Consider the following 20,651-nt stretch of genomic DNA (forward strand, 5'->3'; position numbering starts at 1 on the left):
ATGATTTGGACATAGATACAAGAGGAATGATATAAATGTTTATTGATGATATCAAATTGGGAACATGGCAAAACCTGATGAATGCCCACAGGATCAAGGCATTAGAGTGCAATGTCCAGATCATTTGCAGCTGCAGTCCAATGTGGAGAAATACGAACTAAAAGTTCTAGGTAAAATAAGTGAGAGGAAGTATGCCATAGTTTGTGAAACCCTAACTGGAATTAAGAAACAGAGCCAGCAGGTGCAAAGATGGGAGTTCAGGGTTTATAAAAAAAAAGCACATAAAGGCAACTGGGTTTTTAGTTTTATACGTGTGTGGTAATGAATAAAAAAACAGGGCAGTAACGTTGAATTCTTTATATACGTGGATTTAGATCCATCTGATGTACTGCCTTCAATTCTGAACACTATAATAGGGAATAGCTATGAGAATAGATAATCTGGAGCAATACCAAGAATGAAAGGTTAAAGTTATGAAAAAAGGTTGGAAAATCTGGTGCTTTTTCTTCTGAAAGAGAAGGCCCAGGTGGGATACATGCAGTTTTCAAAATTAAGAAAGATTTTGAGAAGACAAGTAATGAGAGATTGCATGTTTTTTTCCTTAGAGCCTAGGTGTGAAGTATTGCTTTGAGGGTAGCCGGAAAGATAACTCAGACAAGAAGGATTGCACTTGTAATAGACACTAGCTATACATTTGGACAGTTATGACAAATGTTTTCCAATTTGGTGAAATGGTAATAATGGGGCATAGATTTAGGGTTGACCCCCACCAGAGGCCCTGGGGTCAGTCCATTTGCATAAAGTACCCAAGTGCCTGGCCAGCATCCACTGCAGAAAAACATGGCATTTGCCAGTCACTTGAAGTTGAAGTTAGTAGGACAGGGTCGAACAAAACACACAAGGTAAGTATCCCTATCTGATCCAACATTCAGGTTACAACCTGAACCTGAATGTGTCCAATGTGCCATTCTGTTGCTTTTATGTGTCACTATCTGACTTAAACTGACTGTGAATAGAGGCCTGCATGTATGCACAAAGACCAAATTAGTTAATTAAAGAACAATGGATATTCTGCTATGACCAATTGCTGACAAAATAGGAAGAGAAGAGAAAGAAATACTTGTTTTTGAAGCCTATATTAGCGTGTGAAGACATTAAGTTAGTGACATGCCATTTGAGGATTAACCCTTGTGACACTTACGATTGAAGGCTTAGCCAAAATGCAAAACTGAGTAATCTGATGCCTGGTGTTCCCATTCAGGAACCATCAGAATCAATATTCTGAATGTCTTCTGTATCTCTAGGAATTAACTCTTTGTAGGTTGAATTTAACTTTAGCAATATCAATGATAACTTATGTTTATTGAGTGCTTTTAACATAATAAAGCATTCCAAGGCACTTTACAAGAACATTATTGAGAATAATAACATTAACTAACAGGGTATATAGTAAATTTCCAAAATATTACATATTTATACATAATTAGGTTATCATAGTATAGTTAAGGCATCCTTAGTTGTGTGCACATGCAGAATTTAGCTGTATAGTGATTGCAGGTATAACAATTCCTACTGCCTTTAGGGGTCATGATTGTGTTAGTGAATAAGCCCCAAGCACGGGTAATCTTAGGGGCAGAGCTTTCTAGTCATTGGCCTGGTTAAAGCATGTAGCTTCTGAAAGAGCCCTGCAATAAAGTTATCTGTTTCAAGTAAGGAACCTGTCCAGTACACCAAGCTCATTACAGCTGACTGTCCCTTTATTTATGCAAATTAGTCAAAAATGCTACTGGGCCTCTGGGTGCATGTCAGGAATGAAGATTTGATTTAAGCCCAGGATGACAGTCTAAAAACAAAGCAAGAATCAAACAGTTCATCACTGCCCTTTTTTTCCCCTTTTCTCGTTATTGAAGTAATTAGCACTAAGCTTCTAGATCTGAATATCAATGTTGGCTGACATTGGGACTGGGCTCATCTGAAATTTAAAAACAGAAAATGTTGGAATGCTCAGTAGGTCTGTCTGGCATCACCTGTAGAGAGAGAAACAGAGTTATTGTTTCGATGGTCTTTCACTCGCCATTGACCTGAAACGTGAACTGTTTCTCTCTCCACAGATGCTTCTAGACCTGCTGAGCCTTTCTGGCATTTTCTGTTTTTGTTTGGGTTTCCCGCGTCCACAGTATTTTGTTTTTGCAGAAAAATTCTGCTTCAATTTGAGAGCCTGGGTTAAAGTGCACAATGTTGAAGCATATGTTGAAAATGCATTTTCTTTTATTTTCTAACTACCTGTTAGCTGATAGGAAGTAGCATAGAAGGCTAATAATAATTCCAAGGTTGAAGAAATAAATCTTCAATGTTGAATTGCGGCTTGGTATTGGCAGAATTTCTGTTCCAGGAACTGAGCATTCAACAAGTACTTAGGATCCCCTTCATTTGAATCTCATCAAGATTTGATGTGCAACTTTGCTAATACGTGGTCCCCGAACTCAAAGACTGCACACCACTATGTTGTAGTACCCCATAGATGAGGATTACTGACTCAATATGAGTTGGCCTCTCTTGAACTCCATCAGAATCCTCTTGGCTATGAGAAAGTATTGATTGTAAATATGAAGAGGTCTGAACAAAATGATCTCACTCTCCCAGTTTAAGACAAAAAGAAACATGGGAACCCTTGAGCCTGTTCTTCTGTTCAATTAGATCGTGGTAATTAGTATTTCAACTCCAGTTACCCATCTTTACTCTTTTTTCTGTATTCATCAGTGGGATGTGAGCATCACTGGCAAGGCCAGCATTTATAGTCCATTCCTAATTGCCTTTGAAAAGGTAAGGGTGAACTAAGTACAAGAAAATGGCTTGCTGCATCATTTCAGGGTCAACCAGGTTGCTGAGAGTCTGGAGTCACATATGGACCAGAAAAAGAAAGCTAATTTCTGTTGCTAATAAATCCCTTCAAACCAATGAAGAAACTCAAACTAGCACAGACCATGAAGCTGATTTTACTCTCTAAAGAACATTAGTGATCCAGATGTGTTAAGTAGTTTCACAGTCCCCATTCTTGAAATTTGCTGTATAATACTGGATTTATTTAATTCATTAATTGAATTTAAATTTCCTAGCTGGAATGAGATTTGAACTTATGCCTCTGGTTCATTTGTTCAGATTGCTGACTCACTTGAGAGATGACATAACCATTATGCTACCGTCTTGATGTTCTTACCTAACAATAATCTTTTGGTCTCAGTCACGAACATTACAGTTGACCCAGCACCCAGAACATTTTGATGAGTGCATGTTGATAAGTTTCAGTTATGGAGAGAAGGGGGAGGGGAAGGGGGGAAATAACTGGGAAGCTGGCAGTAAATCTTTTTTCACATTACTTTACCTGGATAACAATATTGAATTCAAGGTGGAAAGGCAGATAATAGACTCTGTTACTAACATTTTCTATTTTTTTTTACAAATTCCCAAAAAATGATGTTGTGAAAATTTTGCTGAACAGTAGATGCATTAAACGCTAATGCGAAAATGTTCACATCAGCAATTTTGCTGAAATTGAAGAAGCAGCAACAGGGAAAGAATATCAAATTGAATTCTCTGTTGGGGTGTACAAACATACAGATCATCTGCTTTGCTGAAATAAATACATCAGTTCCCAATTGTAGAAAAAAAAAGGAATTTCATGGAGGTTAACATTTCCATGAGGATTTTTATAACCACCTGCTGTGGGATCTTGGTAAAAGCCCTGAAGGAGCTATGGCTCAGTGAAAGCATTCTCACCTTTGAGTCAAATCTTTGTGGGTTCAAGTCTCACTACAGAGACTTGAGCACCCAATATAGTACAACACTCCAGTAAAGCACTGTGGGAGTGGCTGGAAGAATAGAAAAAAAATATTTAAATGAAGCAAGATTACAGATTTCTGTCGTAACGAGGGATCTGGGTGTCCTGGTACGTGAATCATAAAAAGTTAGGATGCAGGTACAGCAAATGATTAGGAAGGCAAATGGAATGTTCGTCTTTCTTGTAAGGGGGTTGGAACATAAAATACGGGACGTGTTGCTAAACGGTACAGGGCATTGGTAAGACTACGCCTAAAGCACTATGGACAGTTTTGATCTCCTTATTGAAGGAGGGATATACTTGTATTGGAGGCAGTTCACTTGGCTAAGTTCTGGGAGGAAGGGATTTTCTTATGAGAAAATGTTAAGCAGGTTAGATCTATACTCATTGGAGTTTAGAAGAAAGAAAGGTGATGTTATTGAAACAAATAAGATTCTGAGGGGATTTGGCAAGGTGGATGGGGAGAGGACGTTTCCGCTCGCGAGGGAACTTAGAACTACTGGGCACAGTTTAGAAATAACTGGCAGAATTTTCCATTTATGAGACTAAGTGCGGTAGCGGGCAGTTTCGGTGCCGCCAACCTCGTTGCCCAGAATGGCCGGAACTCGCACCAATTTTGCGCTTGGAAGCTCATTAATTATGCACAGGTGATTAATGAACCGAATCACCTGGTGGGTTGGGAGCTGACTTGTTTGCCCGCCATGAACTGGAGGGGTTGAAGGTCCAGGCGTCATGTTTAAATGCCGGCTGAACACATATATCTCATTCTATCCAGCCCACCTGTCTCCAGGAGATCGTTACAGATGTCTTCCACGCATAAGAAGAGAAATCGTAAGCCTCAAGAAGGCAGCACCCCGCTTCACCCAGCAGTGCCCTCAAGGCCTTGATCAGAGGGTTGTGGGCACACAGGCATGTCCTGGAAGCACACCAGCTTCACCTCTCCGGCCTGGCAGGCCATCGCAGTGGATGTCAGCACAACTGCCAACGGCGTCCGAAATGCCATCCAGTGCAGGAAGAGAATGAATGACCTCATCCGCTCCACCAGGGTAAGTCATCCTTCGACTCCCTCCAATGTCAAAATCTCATCATGGCGTCATGTACTCAAAGGGCTACTCTCTTCAGGGATCTCACACAACCATTAACGTGGGACACATATCACCAACATCCCATCTATCATGCTGCTTACATTCCATCCTCTGCCCCTTCTGGGGAGGGCTTACCACACATGAGAGACATGCATCTCGCCCAACCTGTGCTTCATCCCTTCTCATCACATGCCTTTCTTTTCTCTTCGTACAGGACAAGCTGGCACATAACAGAAGGGAAAGAGCGCAGACCAGAGGAGGGAGGGCTGACATCATTGCCCTCACCCCATTTGACATAGTCTACTTGGACTTCTGCAAGGCTTTTGATAAGGTCCCGCATAGGAGACTGATAATGAAGGTAAGAGCCCATGGGATCCAAGGCAATTTGGCAAATTGGATCCAGAATTGGCTGAGTGGCAGGAAGCAGAGGATGATGGTCAAGGGGGTTTTTGTGATAGGACGCTTGTCTCCAGTGGGGTTCCACAGGGATCGGTGTTGGGTCCCTTGCTGTTTGTGGTATATATAAATGATTTAAACTTGAATGTGGGAGGGTTGATCAGTAAGTTTGCAGATGTCATGAAAATTGGTGGGGTGGTAAAAAGTAAGGAGAATAGCCTTAGACTACAGGAGGATATAGGCGGGCTGATCAGTAGCAAATGGAATTTAATCCAGATAAGTGTGAGGTGGTGCACTTGGGCAGTACAAACAAGGCACAGGAATACACGATGAATGGTAGGACCCTGGGAAGTACCAAGGATCAGAGGAACCTTGGTGTGCATGTCCACCGGTCCCTTAAGTTAACAGGAGAAGTAGATAAGGTGGTTAAGAAGATATATGGGATACTTGCCTTTTTAGCCAAGATGCAGAATATAAGAGCAGGGAAGTTATGCTGGAACTGTATAAAATGCTGGTTAGGCCACAGCTAGAGTATTGCTTACAGTTTCGGAATCTGCATTATAGGAAGGATGTGATTGCATTAGAGAGAGTGCAGAGGAGATTCACCAGGATGTTGCCTGGGCTGGAGAGTTTTACTTATGAGGAGAGATTGGATAGACAGGGGTTATTTTATCTGGAGCAGAGGAGATTGAGGGGGGATGTGGTGAGGTGTATAAAATTGAGAGACAATAGATAAGATAGACAGAAAGGAACTTTTCCCCTTGGTGGAGGGATCAATAACCAGGGGGCACAGATTTAAGGTAAGGGGCAGGAGGTATAGAGGGGATGTGAGGAAGAATTCTTTCACCAGAGGGCGGTGGGAACCTGGAACTCACTGCCTGAAAGGATGGTAAAGGCAGAAACCCTCATAACATTTAAGAAGTATTTGATTGTGCACTTGTGATGCCATGGCAAACAAGGCTATGACCTAGAGCTGGAAAATGGGATTAGAATAGTTAGGTACTTGTTTGACCGATGCAGGCTCGATGGGCCAAAGGGCCTTTTTCTGTGCTGTAGACCTCTATGAATCTATGACTATGACCGAGTTCGAGGTGGCTGCGGCTAAGCTAGCTGGGGATTGCCCCTGTGGTGAAGCAGAGATTGGTTTGTCCCACCAACCTAGTATGGCTCACAGCTCCATCACATCCTGACAATCACAGTTGAGTCACATGCAGTCTTATGTTTCTCATGCTCATCATCTGAAACTCTATTCTCTAGTTCCTAGGCACCAGCAGATCAAGGCCCACAAGGCAGCCCACCATAGGTCCGAGACCCCAAACCAAATCTGAAGGAGAAGCTCTGGAAGTACCATCACGGCGCTCACCAACAGCATCCACTAACGCAGAGACACAAATCTTGGTGGGGCACAGCTGTAGATTAGGCTTGGGGTCACATTCTGGAGAACACCTCACTGACACATCCCCACAGCAGTTGGAAGCAGGGACAGCTCAGATTTCTGGCACTCGGAGGGCTGCTGGGTACCAGCCACCCACTGAGACCAAGTCAGATGATGAGCATCTGGAAACAGCTGTCAACTTAATGCTGGAGAAGCAATGACAGGCGGCAGAACATCAGGCAAAAATTCAATAGTCACTCAGCAGACTAGAGCAAACGATGGAGAAGTCTGTCTGCACTCTGTCTGATGGCGTGGCTCCGACATGCAAGCCCAGAGCACCGGCAGTCAGAGGGCTGCTATAAACCAGGATGATGTTGAGTCCAAGACAGATGATGAGCCTCTGGAGTCAACCATTAGGTGGCTGGTGTTGGATGCCCAGTGAGATCTGGCAGAGATCCATGAGGGTATGTGTGCCATGGTCTCCGTTAAGGAGGAGTCCATGCAGAGCATCAGCACTGCATTGACCCTCATGGCCAAGTGCACTGCCTCCTCCACTGAGAGAGTGGCGACTCTCATGGAAAGGCAGCTCCAGGAACAGATTCAGAGGTTCCTGGCTTGGACCTGCAAGTCCTCACACAGGCAATGATCTTAGGTGGTCAGTGTTAGTGTGGGAGATAGATGAGGCACCCAGTATCCCAGCTAGGTGTCCGTCCATCAATGGTGAGCAGGGAGGTCCAGAGCAACCTTACGCTGGTGTGCAAACTGCTTGTAGTCTCTGCGGGCTCCTCTCAGGGTACTCTGGATGACGGCAGCAGCTCCTCCAACCATATGCCACTGACCGTGGCATTTGATGAGGCTGCGGCAACTGGGGAGATGCCAGTCGTGGAACTGGCTACTCCCTCCCAGGTGGGGCCATGCAGGCTCCACTGGCCAGAGGATGACTGCCTTAGACAATATAAATAATAAAGCAAGTTAAGTATACTGGTACTTACCATTATCCATCTCAAATCTGGTTTTGAAGTCATGACTCCACCAACCGAGTAATCTGAAAGTTAAGTTATTTCGGAATATTATTCAGAGTACTTGTGAATATTTAACCAACATCATAAAGACAAATCAGATTACCTGGTTAATATCTCACTGCTGTTTGTGTGGTCTTGTTATTTGCAAATTGGCCATTGTTATCCACACATTACAACAGTTACCACATTTCAAAAGTTTTTCCATTATAAATACTTTTGGCTGTACTAGAAGTTTTAAAAAAATGTTCAAGGAATGTGGGTGTCACTGGCTTGGCCAGTATTTGCTGCCCATCCCTAACTGCCCTTGAGAAGGTGGTGGTAAGCTGCCATCTTGAACTACAGCAGTGCATGTGCTATAGGTACACCTACAGTGCTGGTAGAGAGGGAGTTTCAGCTGCTATATAAATACAGGTTCTTTCTTTTTTTCATACTTTGAGGAGCTGTCAAAATCAATGCAGTTCCTTCAACAACAGTTCAAACTGCTTTTAAGCACTTAAACACTTTAATTCTTTGAGTTTCAGTTTCTGGCATAAGTACAGTGGAGTCAAATCAGCATCTCTATCAGGCCCTGGTAACAGACCCCTGTCTGAAACAGAGACAAATTCAATTGATTGGCCAGAACAGGTAAATTGTACGTGCATACCAACTACCCTGAACTGCCAGCCAGAATGTCAGCACAAATGAAACATATTTGTTGCATCAGGGAGTTCCACACCAAACTTCTGTCATTTTTTCCTCAGTAAAAATGGAGCTCTCTGCCACCTCAATGGTCCCTGTTTCTGTTCTTTGCTGATTACTAACATACTGGTTTACAATATAGCCTGGATTTCTTGGCAAGAATAATGATGAGGCTTTCAGCGCTCACTGTTATTATGGTGTAAAGCAGAAAGGAATTTCTGGTACATGCACAGTTAAACATAGTATCAGAAGTTGCTATCTGAGTTTCCCTACTCTTCCACAAGGTTTGCTACACTGGCACCTCAAAAAAAGACATGACATTAAAACACTTGAAGGGTGTGACATTGTGCTATTTATTCCTAAACACTTCTAAATAATTCAGGGTTTGTCCATTCAGGTTATTTTTTTTAATAACGTGAAGTCTCAATTATGACCAAACAATCTCTGGAACACTGAAAAAAAATGTTTTTACAAGTGTGGAGTCTCATTTCTTCAGATCTTAGTTATCATTGGTGATTTATAAGAATTTTTTTTTATCCTTCCATTCCATCACTTTTATTTCTAACTTGACCCCATCATTTTCTTCCTGTCTTTATTCTCCTTATATACATGATTTTACATTGAATTAATTAGTCTAACTTAAACTTCCTGGTTTAGACGTGAATATCTCATTAATGATTCTTCAATCTGATTGGTTGAAGAGAAATATTGTTGCTTGCCCTGCTCAGAAATTCCCCAGGTGCCCTGGCAGGGGCTCCACACTAAAATAGCTTTGTCATTCTTGTAAGTTGATGGGTAAACTTTGTGGGGTGTAATGAACAGTGAGCACCATTTACTTTTCACTGACTGCAAAATCAAGGTGGTTGTCTGCAGTGCTGTTGACAGGCATAGATACAATACCCAATGTGTGGCTTGGCCTAAATAGCCAAGTGGTTCTGGTACTGGGTTTGTAACCCCAAGATCAAGAGTTCAAATCTCACAATGGCAAACTATGAAACAACGTAACTTCAGATGAAAACGTGTTTGTACTTGAAAGAGTTACAAGACCCAATGTGAATGAACGATTGTATTTTAGTTAGTGGTTGCTGTAGCACAGCTATTTTATTCAATCTTCAAACACCTAACAACAGATTATTGAAATGTAAGTTGTATAACAATTTTAAAGGTTTCTTTTTTAAGGTGACACAGGTGTTCATTAATATTAACAGAGCTGAATCAATTCTCACTGCAAAGAGGAAGGCAATTTTCTGTTAAAATGTTCAAATGTTATCAGGCCTGGAGATGTCTAGGCAACAGGCATCTCCAGTCTTGCCAAGCTGCAGAGTGCATGGACAAATGAGGACAAGAACTAGGCTCAGTTTAGCAATACAGTATAATAAAACAAACTACATCAAAAGATTCCAACCTTCACTTATTTAACCAACCTTTGTACCAGATAAATACTTGCAAACAAATACTCAGAGATATATCAACATCGTCAAAAATTTACCTCTTGGATTTTTGGATCATTTGCTTCATTAAATTCATTAATCTAACATAAACTTCCTGGTTTAAACGTGTGTGCCTCACTAAGGATTCTTCAATCTGATTGGCTGAAGAGAAATATTGTTGCTGGCCCTGCTCACAAATTTCCCAGGTCCCCTAGGATCCAAAAAAATACATTCCTATCCTGCAACATAGCTGAGATACAAATACCAAAAACAAAATATAGACACGCACTATGTTTAGATAATTAAAAAAAATATAGTAAAAACTATCTGTAGAGGTGGGTTTCCTGTGTCAAACATTTAGTTATAATGCAAATATTGCAATTTAAGCATTCTCCCAACACTTATAATTTAAGCTTATGGCAGGAATATTTTATAATGAGACATCGACAATTTTTTATCTTTCCCTGTATAAATTTATCATTGCCTCCTTCATCCTACCCTCTTTGCTGCATGTTGTAGACCCAAAATGCCACTGACTAAATTTTACCGAGATTTCTGCAAGAGTGTAGTTGATACTTACGTTGGCTTTACTGTAAATTGGTGTTTTTCATGTATGTATGCCCCTGCTAAGGCTCCAGCACCAGAATTCATATACTGTAATATATTAAAATAAAACATCATTTGGGTAGTTGGCTATTTATTTCACACAAATTGACAAAAGATTTACCATCAATTGCAACCAACGGAGAAAAACAGAATAATCCATTTTACCTTGTAATTACACCAGCAGGCAAAGTCTACATTCCAGTCATGCAGATAGAGTTCTACATTCCCAACAGCATGGGCAAGGTCAAAACCAACAAAACATCCCTGCACAACACAAGTTGATGCCATTATTTTCAAAGTGCACAAACAAAATATAAATTAAAACAAACCTGGAAGACTAGACTGTTAAAAATGGTTATTTGTTAACATAGTATCCTGAATTCTGTATCCATTGTACAAAATGTTACTGTCATTAAAACACCTTGTTTAAATCGATTTTATTCAATACTGTGGAGAAAGAAAACATTTAAACCAACAAATGGAGGAGGCACTTAAAAGTGCTGAAGTACATTTTTTTCATATTTGCTCTTTGCCATGCCGAGAAGATGGGCAAGAGGCCTTCTCCCAAAGGTGTTTGAATACTGTCCTTGAGATGGCTATTAGGATGTCCCAGACAGGCTTGTTTCTTTTAATGACAATGTTTGGGAGCACAAACAAGGTTAAGTGGTTATGTCTTAATTATATATATTTTTTTTAAATTTAGTCAGTCATTCAGCTCTAGGGGCTTAGGGTACCTCAGATAATGGAACTGTATAACTAAGATATTAATACCTCTTCAAAGGGAAAGGAAAAACCTATGGGAATATACTTCTTATACATTGCAATAGTATGATTTAAAGAAACCTCTTTTTTCGTTAAAAATCTAAGTTCCTTGATGCTGCTCTGCATTCTATCCACAAAGGGACCAGACAGTTAAAGTTGTTAGAAGTGAATGTTATTCATTTAGCTAGGGTTGGTATCTTTTTCATTGTGAAAAGGCTATTCAAAGTACACAGTCATTTAATAGGTTAGCACTATGAAGCACTACCCAGCTAATAGTTTCCTTTAATAACCGTTCATTTCAGGATAGTGCTTAGGAATGAAAGCCACATTGATCTTTGCTGAGACAAAAGCAAAAAACTGTGGATGCTGGATAATTGAGGAACTTACCGACAGAGACTGCAACTAATGTTTCTGAAGGGATGAAAGGCTATTCAGCTAATCTGAAATATTGGGTCTTTATGGCTTTATAGAATTGCAGTGCAGCTAGTGCCTATGAAGCTAGATCTTGTAACAATTAGGAGATTCTCATTATTTATGTAGAAGTAGAAGGTGGTGGTTTGGTTTCTACTTCTGATGAGAAAGCTTTTGATAAAATCCCACATAAGAGGTTAGTGTGCAAAATTAAAACACATGGGATTGGGGGCAATGTATTGGCATAGGTTGAGAATTGGTTAGCAGACAGGAAGCAGAGAGTAGGAATAAGTGGTTCTTTTTCAGAGTGGCAGGTGGTGACTAGTGGGGTACCTCGGGGACCAGTGCTTGGATCCCAGCTATTCACAATATATATCAATGATTTGTATGAGAGAACCAAATGTAATATTTCCAAGTTTGCTGATGACAAAAAACTTGGTGGGAATGTGAGCAGTGAGGAGGGTGTTAAGAGGCTCCGAGGCGATTTAGACAGGTTGAGTGGGTGGGCAAATACATGGCAGATGCAGTATAACTTCCATATGGATAAGTGTGAAGTTATCCACTTCAGTAGGAAAAACAGAATGGCAGAGTATGATTTTAATGGTGATAGATTGGGAAATGCTGATGTACAAAGGGAGCTGGGTGTCCTTGTACACCAATCACTGAAAGCAAACATGCAGGTGCAGCAAGCAGTTGAGAAGGCAAGTGGCATTTTGGCCTTCATTACGAGAGGACTTGAGTACAAGAGCAAGGATGTCTTGCTGCAGCTGTACAGGGCCTTGGTGAGACCACAACTGGAGTAAGGTGTGCAGCTTTGGTCTCCTTACCTAAGAAAGGATATATTTGCCATAGACAGAGTCAGCAAAGGCTCACTAGACTGATTCCTAGGATGGCAGGATTATTGTAGAGGTGAGATTGGGTCGACTCAGTTGTATTCACTGGAGTTTAGAAGAATGGGAGGGGATCTCATTGAAACATATAAAATTCTGACAGGGATGGACAGAGTGAATGCAGGGATGATGTTTTCTCTTGCTGGGGGATCTAAAACATGGGGTAACAGTCTCGGAATATGGGTAGGACATTAAAGACTGAAATGAGAAGAAACCTCTTCACTCAGAGAGTGGTGAATCTATGGAATTCTCTACCACAGGAAGGCTGTGGAGGCCAAATCATTGAACATACTTAAGAAGGAAACAGGTAGATTTCTGGACTCTAAAGGGGTATGGGCAGGAGTATGGTGTTGAGATAGGGGATCGGCCATGATCATATTGAATCGCGGAGCAGGCTCGAAGGGCTGAATGACCTACTCTTGCTCCTATTTTCTTGTTTCTATGGCCAGAATTTTATGTTGATGAGGTGGGCGGGCGCGCACCAGACCTGAGGGCACGCAAAATTGCATGAAAATACGTCAGGCGTACATCCCGATGTCACCGCGCACATGAGCAATATTGAGGTTGGCAGGCACACGCGGGAGTAGAAGCCACACACGCCGACAATTAAAGGGCCAATTAAAGCCATTAAAAACACTACATTGTCCATAATTTTACACTGACCTTGCGATTTTGTGCTGGACCCACGGGCAAAATGGGCAGCCCGTTTTTAATAAAACCTCATCCAAGGGCGGGATGAAATGTCCAGGGTGAAATATAATAAAAAGATATCTGATGTTATTTGAATTCTCATGACAAGTGCTTGAATGTGCTGCATAGACACAGTCTGGTGCATTGTTTCTTGTCATTTAACTTGTACAGGTCTGCAGCTCCCTCACGCAGCTCTGCGGCAGCTGTCTGCCTTCAGGGAGCACGCCAGAAGTGCCTGCCTGTACCCTCACTTTTTTCAGTGCACGGTCTCTTCCTGCTCCCCTTGGCAGCGCTGAGGCTTCCTCAGGGCCCGATTGTGGGCGGAAGCACTTTTCGCGTCTGCTTCCGGGCCCGCCGACTTGGTGTACTCGGCAAGCGTGAAATTCGGGCCTATGTTTTTCTATGTTTCTACGCTGGTTATTAATAGAGAATAAAATGACACCTAGTCAGTGAAGTTTCACTTGCAGTGAATCAGCTCACATTTCAAAGCTGTTCCAAGTTCACCGGTTGATTCTCTTCTTTTCCCTTTTGACTGAAAAGACAAATTAGTCAGGTTCTCCCCAGTCTCCAAAGAGAAGTACTGCCCACGCACCACAGGGATATGCTCTTTTCAAATTGGGCCTTTGGGAACTTGCGCTCAGCATGCAAAAGATATTGTCACCTAAAATGATATCGACAGGAACTGTTGTGCTCGCTCCTTATAAAGGCAGGGGTCACAATTGACCATTAGACTAACTAGATGATTTAAACACTCAGCAGGTCTGTGAGAATTGATGGATGGCATCATAGCTGTGCATGCAAAATTCTTCTGTTTGATGAAACTAGTCTATCACGGAATGCAATCTATTTTTCTGCCGCAGTCTCCACTGTGGAAGGATATCAAAGCAGGATAACTCAGGGGAGCAGTCCCTGAAATGGACTTATAACATAAGATGACAGCTCTGAATAGGATATTTATCTGTGTGGTTGGGAGAATAAATGAGTAACGTTCAGAAAAGATTACTCCAAAATGTAGCTTTACAAATGTTATTAATTGAAACCTTACAGAAATATCGAGGCAGCAGCTGTGGACCAAGCAAAATGATGATTCACTAGGTCCTGGCCCATTGCTTGCAGAATGGTGACAACAGAAAATCCAATTGGCTATCTATTTGGAACCACTTTGATTACTGGATTAGCTAAACAAATGGTATTCAAACCTTTTCCTCAGGGCAACTTCATGGTTTGATGCACTTGTTATATCAAAAACAAAATGATGCTCAGTATGGGAGAGCAAATAGGCAATGTTTACTAGAATCAGCTCCACTTAGCACTTCCGGGCTGCAGCCATCAGTATGTGGACAAGCTCCCAGATGTCTGACTGATCATGCACACATGCAAAGAAAAAGTTTTCTCACTTCGGGGCAGCCAAAAGAAATAGCGCCTCTACTTTGCCACTCTGCATAGTATAAATCTGCACCCTACAAAAGGGGAAATCTTGATTCAGAGGAGGAGAAAGTTGTTGATTACATCTCCAGCAAACTTTATAAAGGTGTCCTCAGGCAGTGGTGACTGTGAAGTCAGGACACGATGAGTTCCTGCCTTGGTTAAACAGTCAGTGAGAGAATGCAGATGTCATCACCATATTCTTTCTAGCTGATGTCCTACAGCTCACTACCTTCCATTGCAGGTAGTGGTGTATCTGTCCCATATTACATTTTTTAAAATGTATTCTGTCATAGGATGTGGGCATCACTGGCTAGGCCAGCATTTATTACCCATCCCTAAAACCCTTGAGAAGGTGTTGGTGAGCTGCCCTCTTGAACCACTGCAGCCCATCTGGTATAGCTACACCCACAGTGCTGTTAGGAAGGGAGTTCCAGGATTTTGACCCAGGACTGTGAAGGAATGGCAATATAGTTCCAAGTCAGGATCATGTGTGGCTTGGAGGAAGACTTACAGGCATTGATGCTCCTGTGCCCTTGTTATTCCAGGTGGTAGAGATCACAGATGTGGAAGCAGCCTTGGTGAGCATTTTGTAGATAGTACATCCTGTTGCCACTGTGCATTGCTGCTGGAGGGAGTGGTGGATGGGGTGCTAAGCAGGACAAATCCAACCTGGCAAATTAACGTCCAATTAGTTTACTCTCGATCATCAGTAAAGGGGTCATCAACAGTGCTACCAAGTAGCAGTTGCTTAGCAATAACCTACTCACTGACACACAGTTTGGGTTCTGCCAGGGCTCCTGACCTCATTGCAGCCTTCGTTCAAACATGGACAAAAGAGCTGAACTCCTGAGGTGAGGTGAGAGTGACTGCCCTTGACATCAAGGTCGCATTTGAATGAGTGCGGCATCAAGGAGCCCTAGCAAAACTGGAGTCAATGGGAATCAGGGGGAAAACTCTCTGCTGGTTGGAGTCATTCCTATCACAAAGGAAGATGGTTATGGTTGATGGAGGTCAGTCATCTCAGCTCCAGGACATCACTGCAGGTGTTCCTCAGGTAGTGTCCTAGGCCCAACCTTCTTCAACTGCTTCATCAATGACCTTCCTTCCATCATAAGGTCAGACGTGGGGATGTTTGCTATGATTGCACAATATTCAGCACCACTTGTGACTCCTCAGATACTGAAGCAGTCCATCTCCAAACGCAGCAAGATATGGGCAATATACAGGCTTGGGCTGACAAGTGGCAAGTAACATTCACGTCACACCAGTGCCTTGCAATGACCATTTCCAACAAGAGAGACTCTAACCATCACCCGTTGACATTCAATGGCATTATCATTGCTGAATCCCCCACTATCAACATCCTGGGGGTTACCATTGACCAAAAATGGTAATGTCATTGAATAACAAGGGTTTGTGGTTAGATTCTCTTCTGTTGGAGATGGTCATTGTCTGGCACTTGTGTGGGGTGAAAGTTACTTACCACTTGTCAGCCCAAGCCTTAATGTTAGGACTTGCTGCATATGAACACAGACTGCTTTAGTTTATGCAAAAGTGTTGGTTGGAGACTGTGTGGCACTGATGATGCCTTGGGATCACTGGATATCACTTGCTGATCGCCGATGTGAAAACCATGGCAAACCAACTGAAGCAGCAACTCTGTTCTGTATAGCTAACCATAAATAACAGATTCTAGAATTTTCACTGGGGTTCTCCCAACACAACTCTCTCCCCCTACATTGTAACATTGATGAAAACCCCAGAGAAGTGGTCCATGTGGCTGTTTACACTGAATTTATGGGGAGGAAGAACGAGAATTTGTAAAAATTTTATTCTCAGAGCTCTGCGAGTTACAACACTAGGGCTAGGATTTTGCCCTCGTTGGGCAGGCTCGGCAGGGGTGGGCGGGAGCAGTTAGGAAAAGCTGACCACTGCCCGTACTGGGGCCCGACCGTGATTTCACACTGGTGGGCCGATTAAGGCCCGCCCAGCATGAAAATCATGTCCCCTAGTCACATGAGCAGGGACGTGTTATTAACGACTTCCTCAGTGGTGGACGACAGAGTAAACTGGATTAAGATTTTAAAATCCTGGCATGGAGCGCACTCCAAAATGTAGAATTGTAGCAATTACACCCAGATCATACCAATGGGTCTAAAAAAGCTGTAATGTTTACTCCATGGATTTGGAGAGAACTTTGGGTTGGAATCAACTTCAGCCAAATAGGTCCTCTAAAATCGAAAGAATGGCTTGAATTTTTCTGTTGGTGAGTTGGGGGCGGGGCCCGCTCGCTGACGTGAAAATGATGCGGGGTGGAGTTGGGGGGGAACCCCCGACATCATCCTGCCCCATTTAAATATTCAGGAAGGCAGAGGCACAGCACGATCAGCTGTCCACCCGCCAACCTGTCAATAGCCAATTGAGGCTATTGACAGGATAATTAAAACAATTAAAGGCTCTGCCTGTTCAACCTTAAGGTTGGCGGGCAGACCAGGATCACCAGCGGCTTCTGAAAAAACATGAAACCTCATCCACTAGCGGGATCAGGTTTTATGTCTGTGTTTTAAAAAAGTTTGATAAAGTTTTTGATATTTATTAACATGTCCCATCTTGTGTGACATCGTCACATGAGGGGGGCATGTTAATAATTGGTTGATTTTTCTATTTTTGAAATTTAAACTCTGTCAGTAATCTCCCTGAGACAGCACTTAGCCTCAGGGAGATGTGTGCTCTTCCGTGCGCATGCGTGAAATAGCGCACTCTGACTGTTGGGGGATCCCTCCCCACCCCCGCACAGGAATTGCATAGCGCTTCCCGTCGCATGGTCCACTGGGTGGGCCTTGATTGGCCCGGCCACTTAAAATGGCGGCAGGGCCCGTTTCGGCGGCGGTGATCAGCTGCCCGACCGCTGCCATCGAGGGCAAAATTCTGCCCAATGTTGGCAGGTTCCATCGAATAGCAAACAGGCACCCTCTATTTTATTGTTTGTGGACATAATGGGCCTGCACTTCCATGGAGTGGCAGAGTCGGATTGCCATTCTGTTCCTACTTCTTTACCTTGAATTTTTTTTGATCCTGTCTCACCCGACCTTCCTACTCAGGCTGGGCGAGAACTGCGGAGGGCAGCGCACTCCTGAAGCCTTCAGTCGAGCACTGCTGCATCAAAGGGAAGGAGGCTATACCCTCTTTTTTTTTTTTACAGCACTAGCTGCTGTAAAGCAGGTAACTTTAAAAGGTCCAGCCAAGTTTAAAGGTTTTTGACAAGCCAGGGGGTAGGTAACTGTATAAGGCAACTGGCTATGATTTTGGTTCAGTGGGGGGTCGGGTAGGGAGGGTATTGGGTCGGGATTTGGTGGGATGGGGTAGAGTCCCCATGGGTGGGGGGGCGTAGGAAGAGTCCCGTGGGTGGAGGGGGCGGGTGAGTCAGGGGGTGGGGGGAGTTCCGTGGTGGGGGGTGAAATCCTATCCGGCTGGGGTGCTCCCATTGGGGTTTAGTTGTGGGGACGGTTGGGGGGATTCCTGTGGTGGTTTGGGGACTCTTGTGGGTGGCGAGGTGGTGTCAGGTGGGGGGTGGGCAGAAGAAGTCGGTGTGGGTTTGCACTGTAGTTACCCAGAAATTAGAAGTGGTTTTAATTCTTCAACTTTTCTGGGTAAACTATTGATGCAACATAGTCGGAAACACCGAAAGTTTGCGATTTAAATTGCACTTTCAGGTGGTTCCCAGTGCAGGGCAATTGTCCATGGGATGTTTTCAGTTCTAAGGCTACTGGTGTGCAAACCACACCCTACCTAGGAATTTCCAGTGGGTATGGGGGGAGGGGGGTGATGGCTGGCAACACATCTTTGGGGTCCTCGTCAATTACACTGCCTTGGAGCTCAGAAATGATAGCCTAATAAGTAAATATCAACAAGGGTGGAGGGCTGTGTTTTACAAGCAGATTTTTTAAAAAAATGAGGTTGTAAAGTGAAATCCTGCTCGATTCATCTGACGAGAATGGGGTAGTGGCAGACTAACAGCTGCCTTCAAGTATATCAGAAAGCACCATGCTGCCGCACTAATACCGGCTTATCATGATGAGTTCACTACTGTACGAACCTACTGTAGTGTCTCTAGGAGCACGAGGAACAGTAATGACTTGTTATGCAATGGCTTTAACATAATATAATGCCCCAAGGAGTGTCATTAAAGTGATATTGCACAATAAGGCAATATTAAGGCAGATGGCCAAAAACTTGGTCAAAGAGGTAAGCTTTAAACAGCATCTTAAAGGAGTAGAGAGAGGCAGAGTGGTGGAGAGGTTTAGAGGGGGACTTTCAGAGCACATGGCCTCGTCATCTGATGGGTTTTTTTTGCCTGAAGGAGAGAACCCATGACAATGCAGGATTTCCTCAGTACTGGACTACAGTGTAACCCTAGTTAGCTAAGTGCACCACCATCAATGGTAGAGCAATTAAAAGCCAGGATGCTCAAGAGGTCAGAATCAAATGAGTGCAGATATCTTGGTGAGTTGTTCAGGTGGAAGAGATCTTCGAGATAGGGAGGGGTGGCGACATGAAGGGATTTGAAAACAAGGATGAGAACTTTAAAATCAATGTGCTCCATAACTGCGATCCATTGTAGGTCAGCAAGCATAAGGGGTGATGGGTGGACAGGACTTGGGTATGAGTAAATTCATGGGCAGCAGAGTGGTGGATGAAAACATGGAAATGTGGACTGACACCATCAGAAACTTTGTGCTCACGTTAGGAAGAAACAGTCAACTGATGAGTTTAAAAAGAGTGCACTGGGAGTTTACCAAGTACAAATAAGCAGGGATGGAGGAGGAAAGGACTCACGGTAGTGCCATAGCTCTAGATTTGCTGAAATGGAATGCGATGCATATGCTTGTTTTAGGCAGTTGCCAGTGATGACATTTTCAAGCTTACTTAAGGGAAAGGATATTAGTCCCTAAAATTAGGGCTCATAGTACCCAATTTATGGCCGTAAAATGAGTGCAATAGCATCTAATCACTAGCCCACATTGTACCAAACACATGCTTTCAGTACTAACCAATTGATCGAGAGAGACAAACTCCTATTGTACTTTGGGAATATGTTGAAAGCAGATCTGGCATAGAACACATCACACAGTCATTGGACGAAAAGTTGAAGCAGTCCAATCCTTACACTCAATAAACCTTCTACAGAAGGTTGAACAAATAAAAAAAGTCTCATAAAACACATTGTCAAAATGCAGGAAAAAAAAGAGAATAGAATTGATAGCAGAAAACTCTTTCCAAAAGCTGGGCAATGTTTTTCGACTTGCTATCATTTACTTTGTAGTCAGTAAAGCATGTCTGCAGTCAATGGAGTGTCCAATAAAAGCTCTAAAAATGTAATCCATTCTTTTCAACTTAAAGGTAATCAAATTCACTTTGATTTGTTCTGAAAACTCATTTCTAATTAATATATTTCTTCACTTTGATTTTTTTTCTTTTGTTCCATTCTTTGAGCAACAGACTTTAATTTACTTTTAGGATTGACCTTTTTGAATTGCTACTCAAGAAAACCATATGTTCAACAACTAATAGAACAAAAACATGTGGCTTCATGAAAAAAAAGCTTTTTGTTGTGAAATGGTTTAGTGACAGCATATTATACAGTGCAATGCAATAAGTTTTACATTTTACTCCTGTTAAGTTTTTTTTTACAAAAGAGAAGAATCATCCATTCAGCCGGTCCTTCAGCAAGAACTATTCAACTTAAAGGAAGCCAGCATTTAAAGTTCAAGAGGCGGTGCCACAAAGAAAAAGGCCATTTATAACAGACAATTTTCAGAGAACAGAGAATTTGGCCTCCTAGCATTCCATGGGACTCTAGAACTGGACGTAAGAGAAGACCTTGAAACAAAACACAGATGCAATGAAGTGAATCCTTGAATATACTAGTCAAGAGATGGCAGAGGCATATCAGACTCAATGATATGCGTCTATCCAAGATTTAAATGATTTGTCTCCACCACTGAACTCTTGTGGCCAATCTTGAAAACTGAAAATAGTA

The 20,651-nt window shown here is 42.6% G+C and overlaps 1 protein-coding gene across 1 annotated transcript in view; it reads right to left on the minus strand.

The window, feature by feature from the left end:
- The window catches only part of kynu (kynureninase), a 166,539-nt gene that overhangs the window by 40,963 nt on the left and 104,925 nt on the right, over nucleotides 1–20,651 (minus strand). The window contains 3 exon segments of the mRNA XM_041200223.1: nucleotides 7,687–7,739; nucleotides 10,405–10,478; nucleotides 10,596–10,694. Of these exon segments, the coding sequence (XP_041056157.1) occupies nucleotides 7,687–7,739; nucleotides 10,405–10,478; nucleotides 10,596–10,694 (226 nt within the window).

The sequence above is a fragment of the Carcharodon carcharias genome, chromosome 12 (genome assembly GCF_017639515.1).
Source record: "Carcharodon carcharias isolate sCarCar2 chromosome 12, sCarCar2.pri, whole genome shotgun sequence".
NCBI classification, from domain to species: domain Eukaryota; kingdom Metazoa; phylum Chordata; class Chondrichthyes; order Lamniformes; family Lamnidae; genus Carcharodon; species Carcharodon carcharias.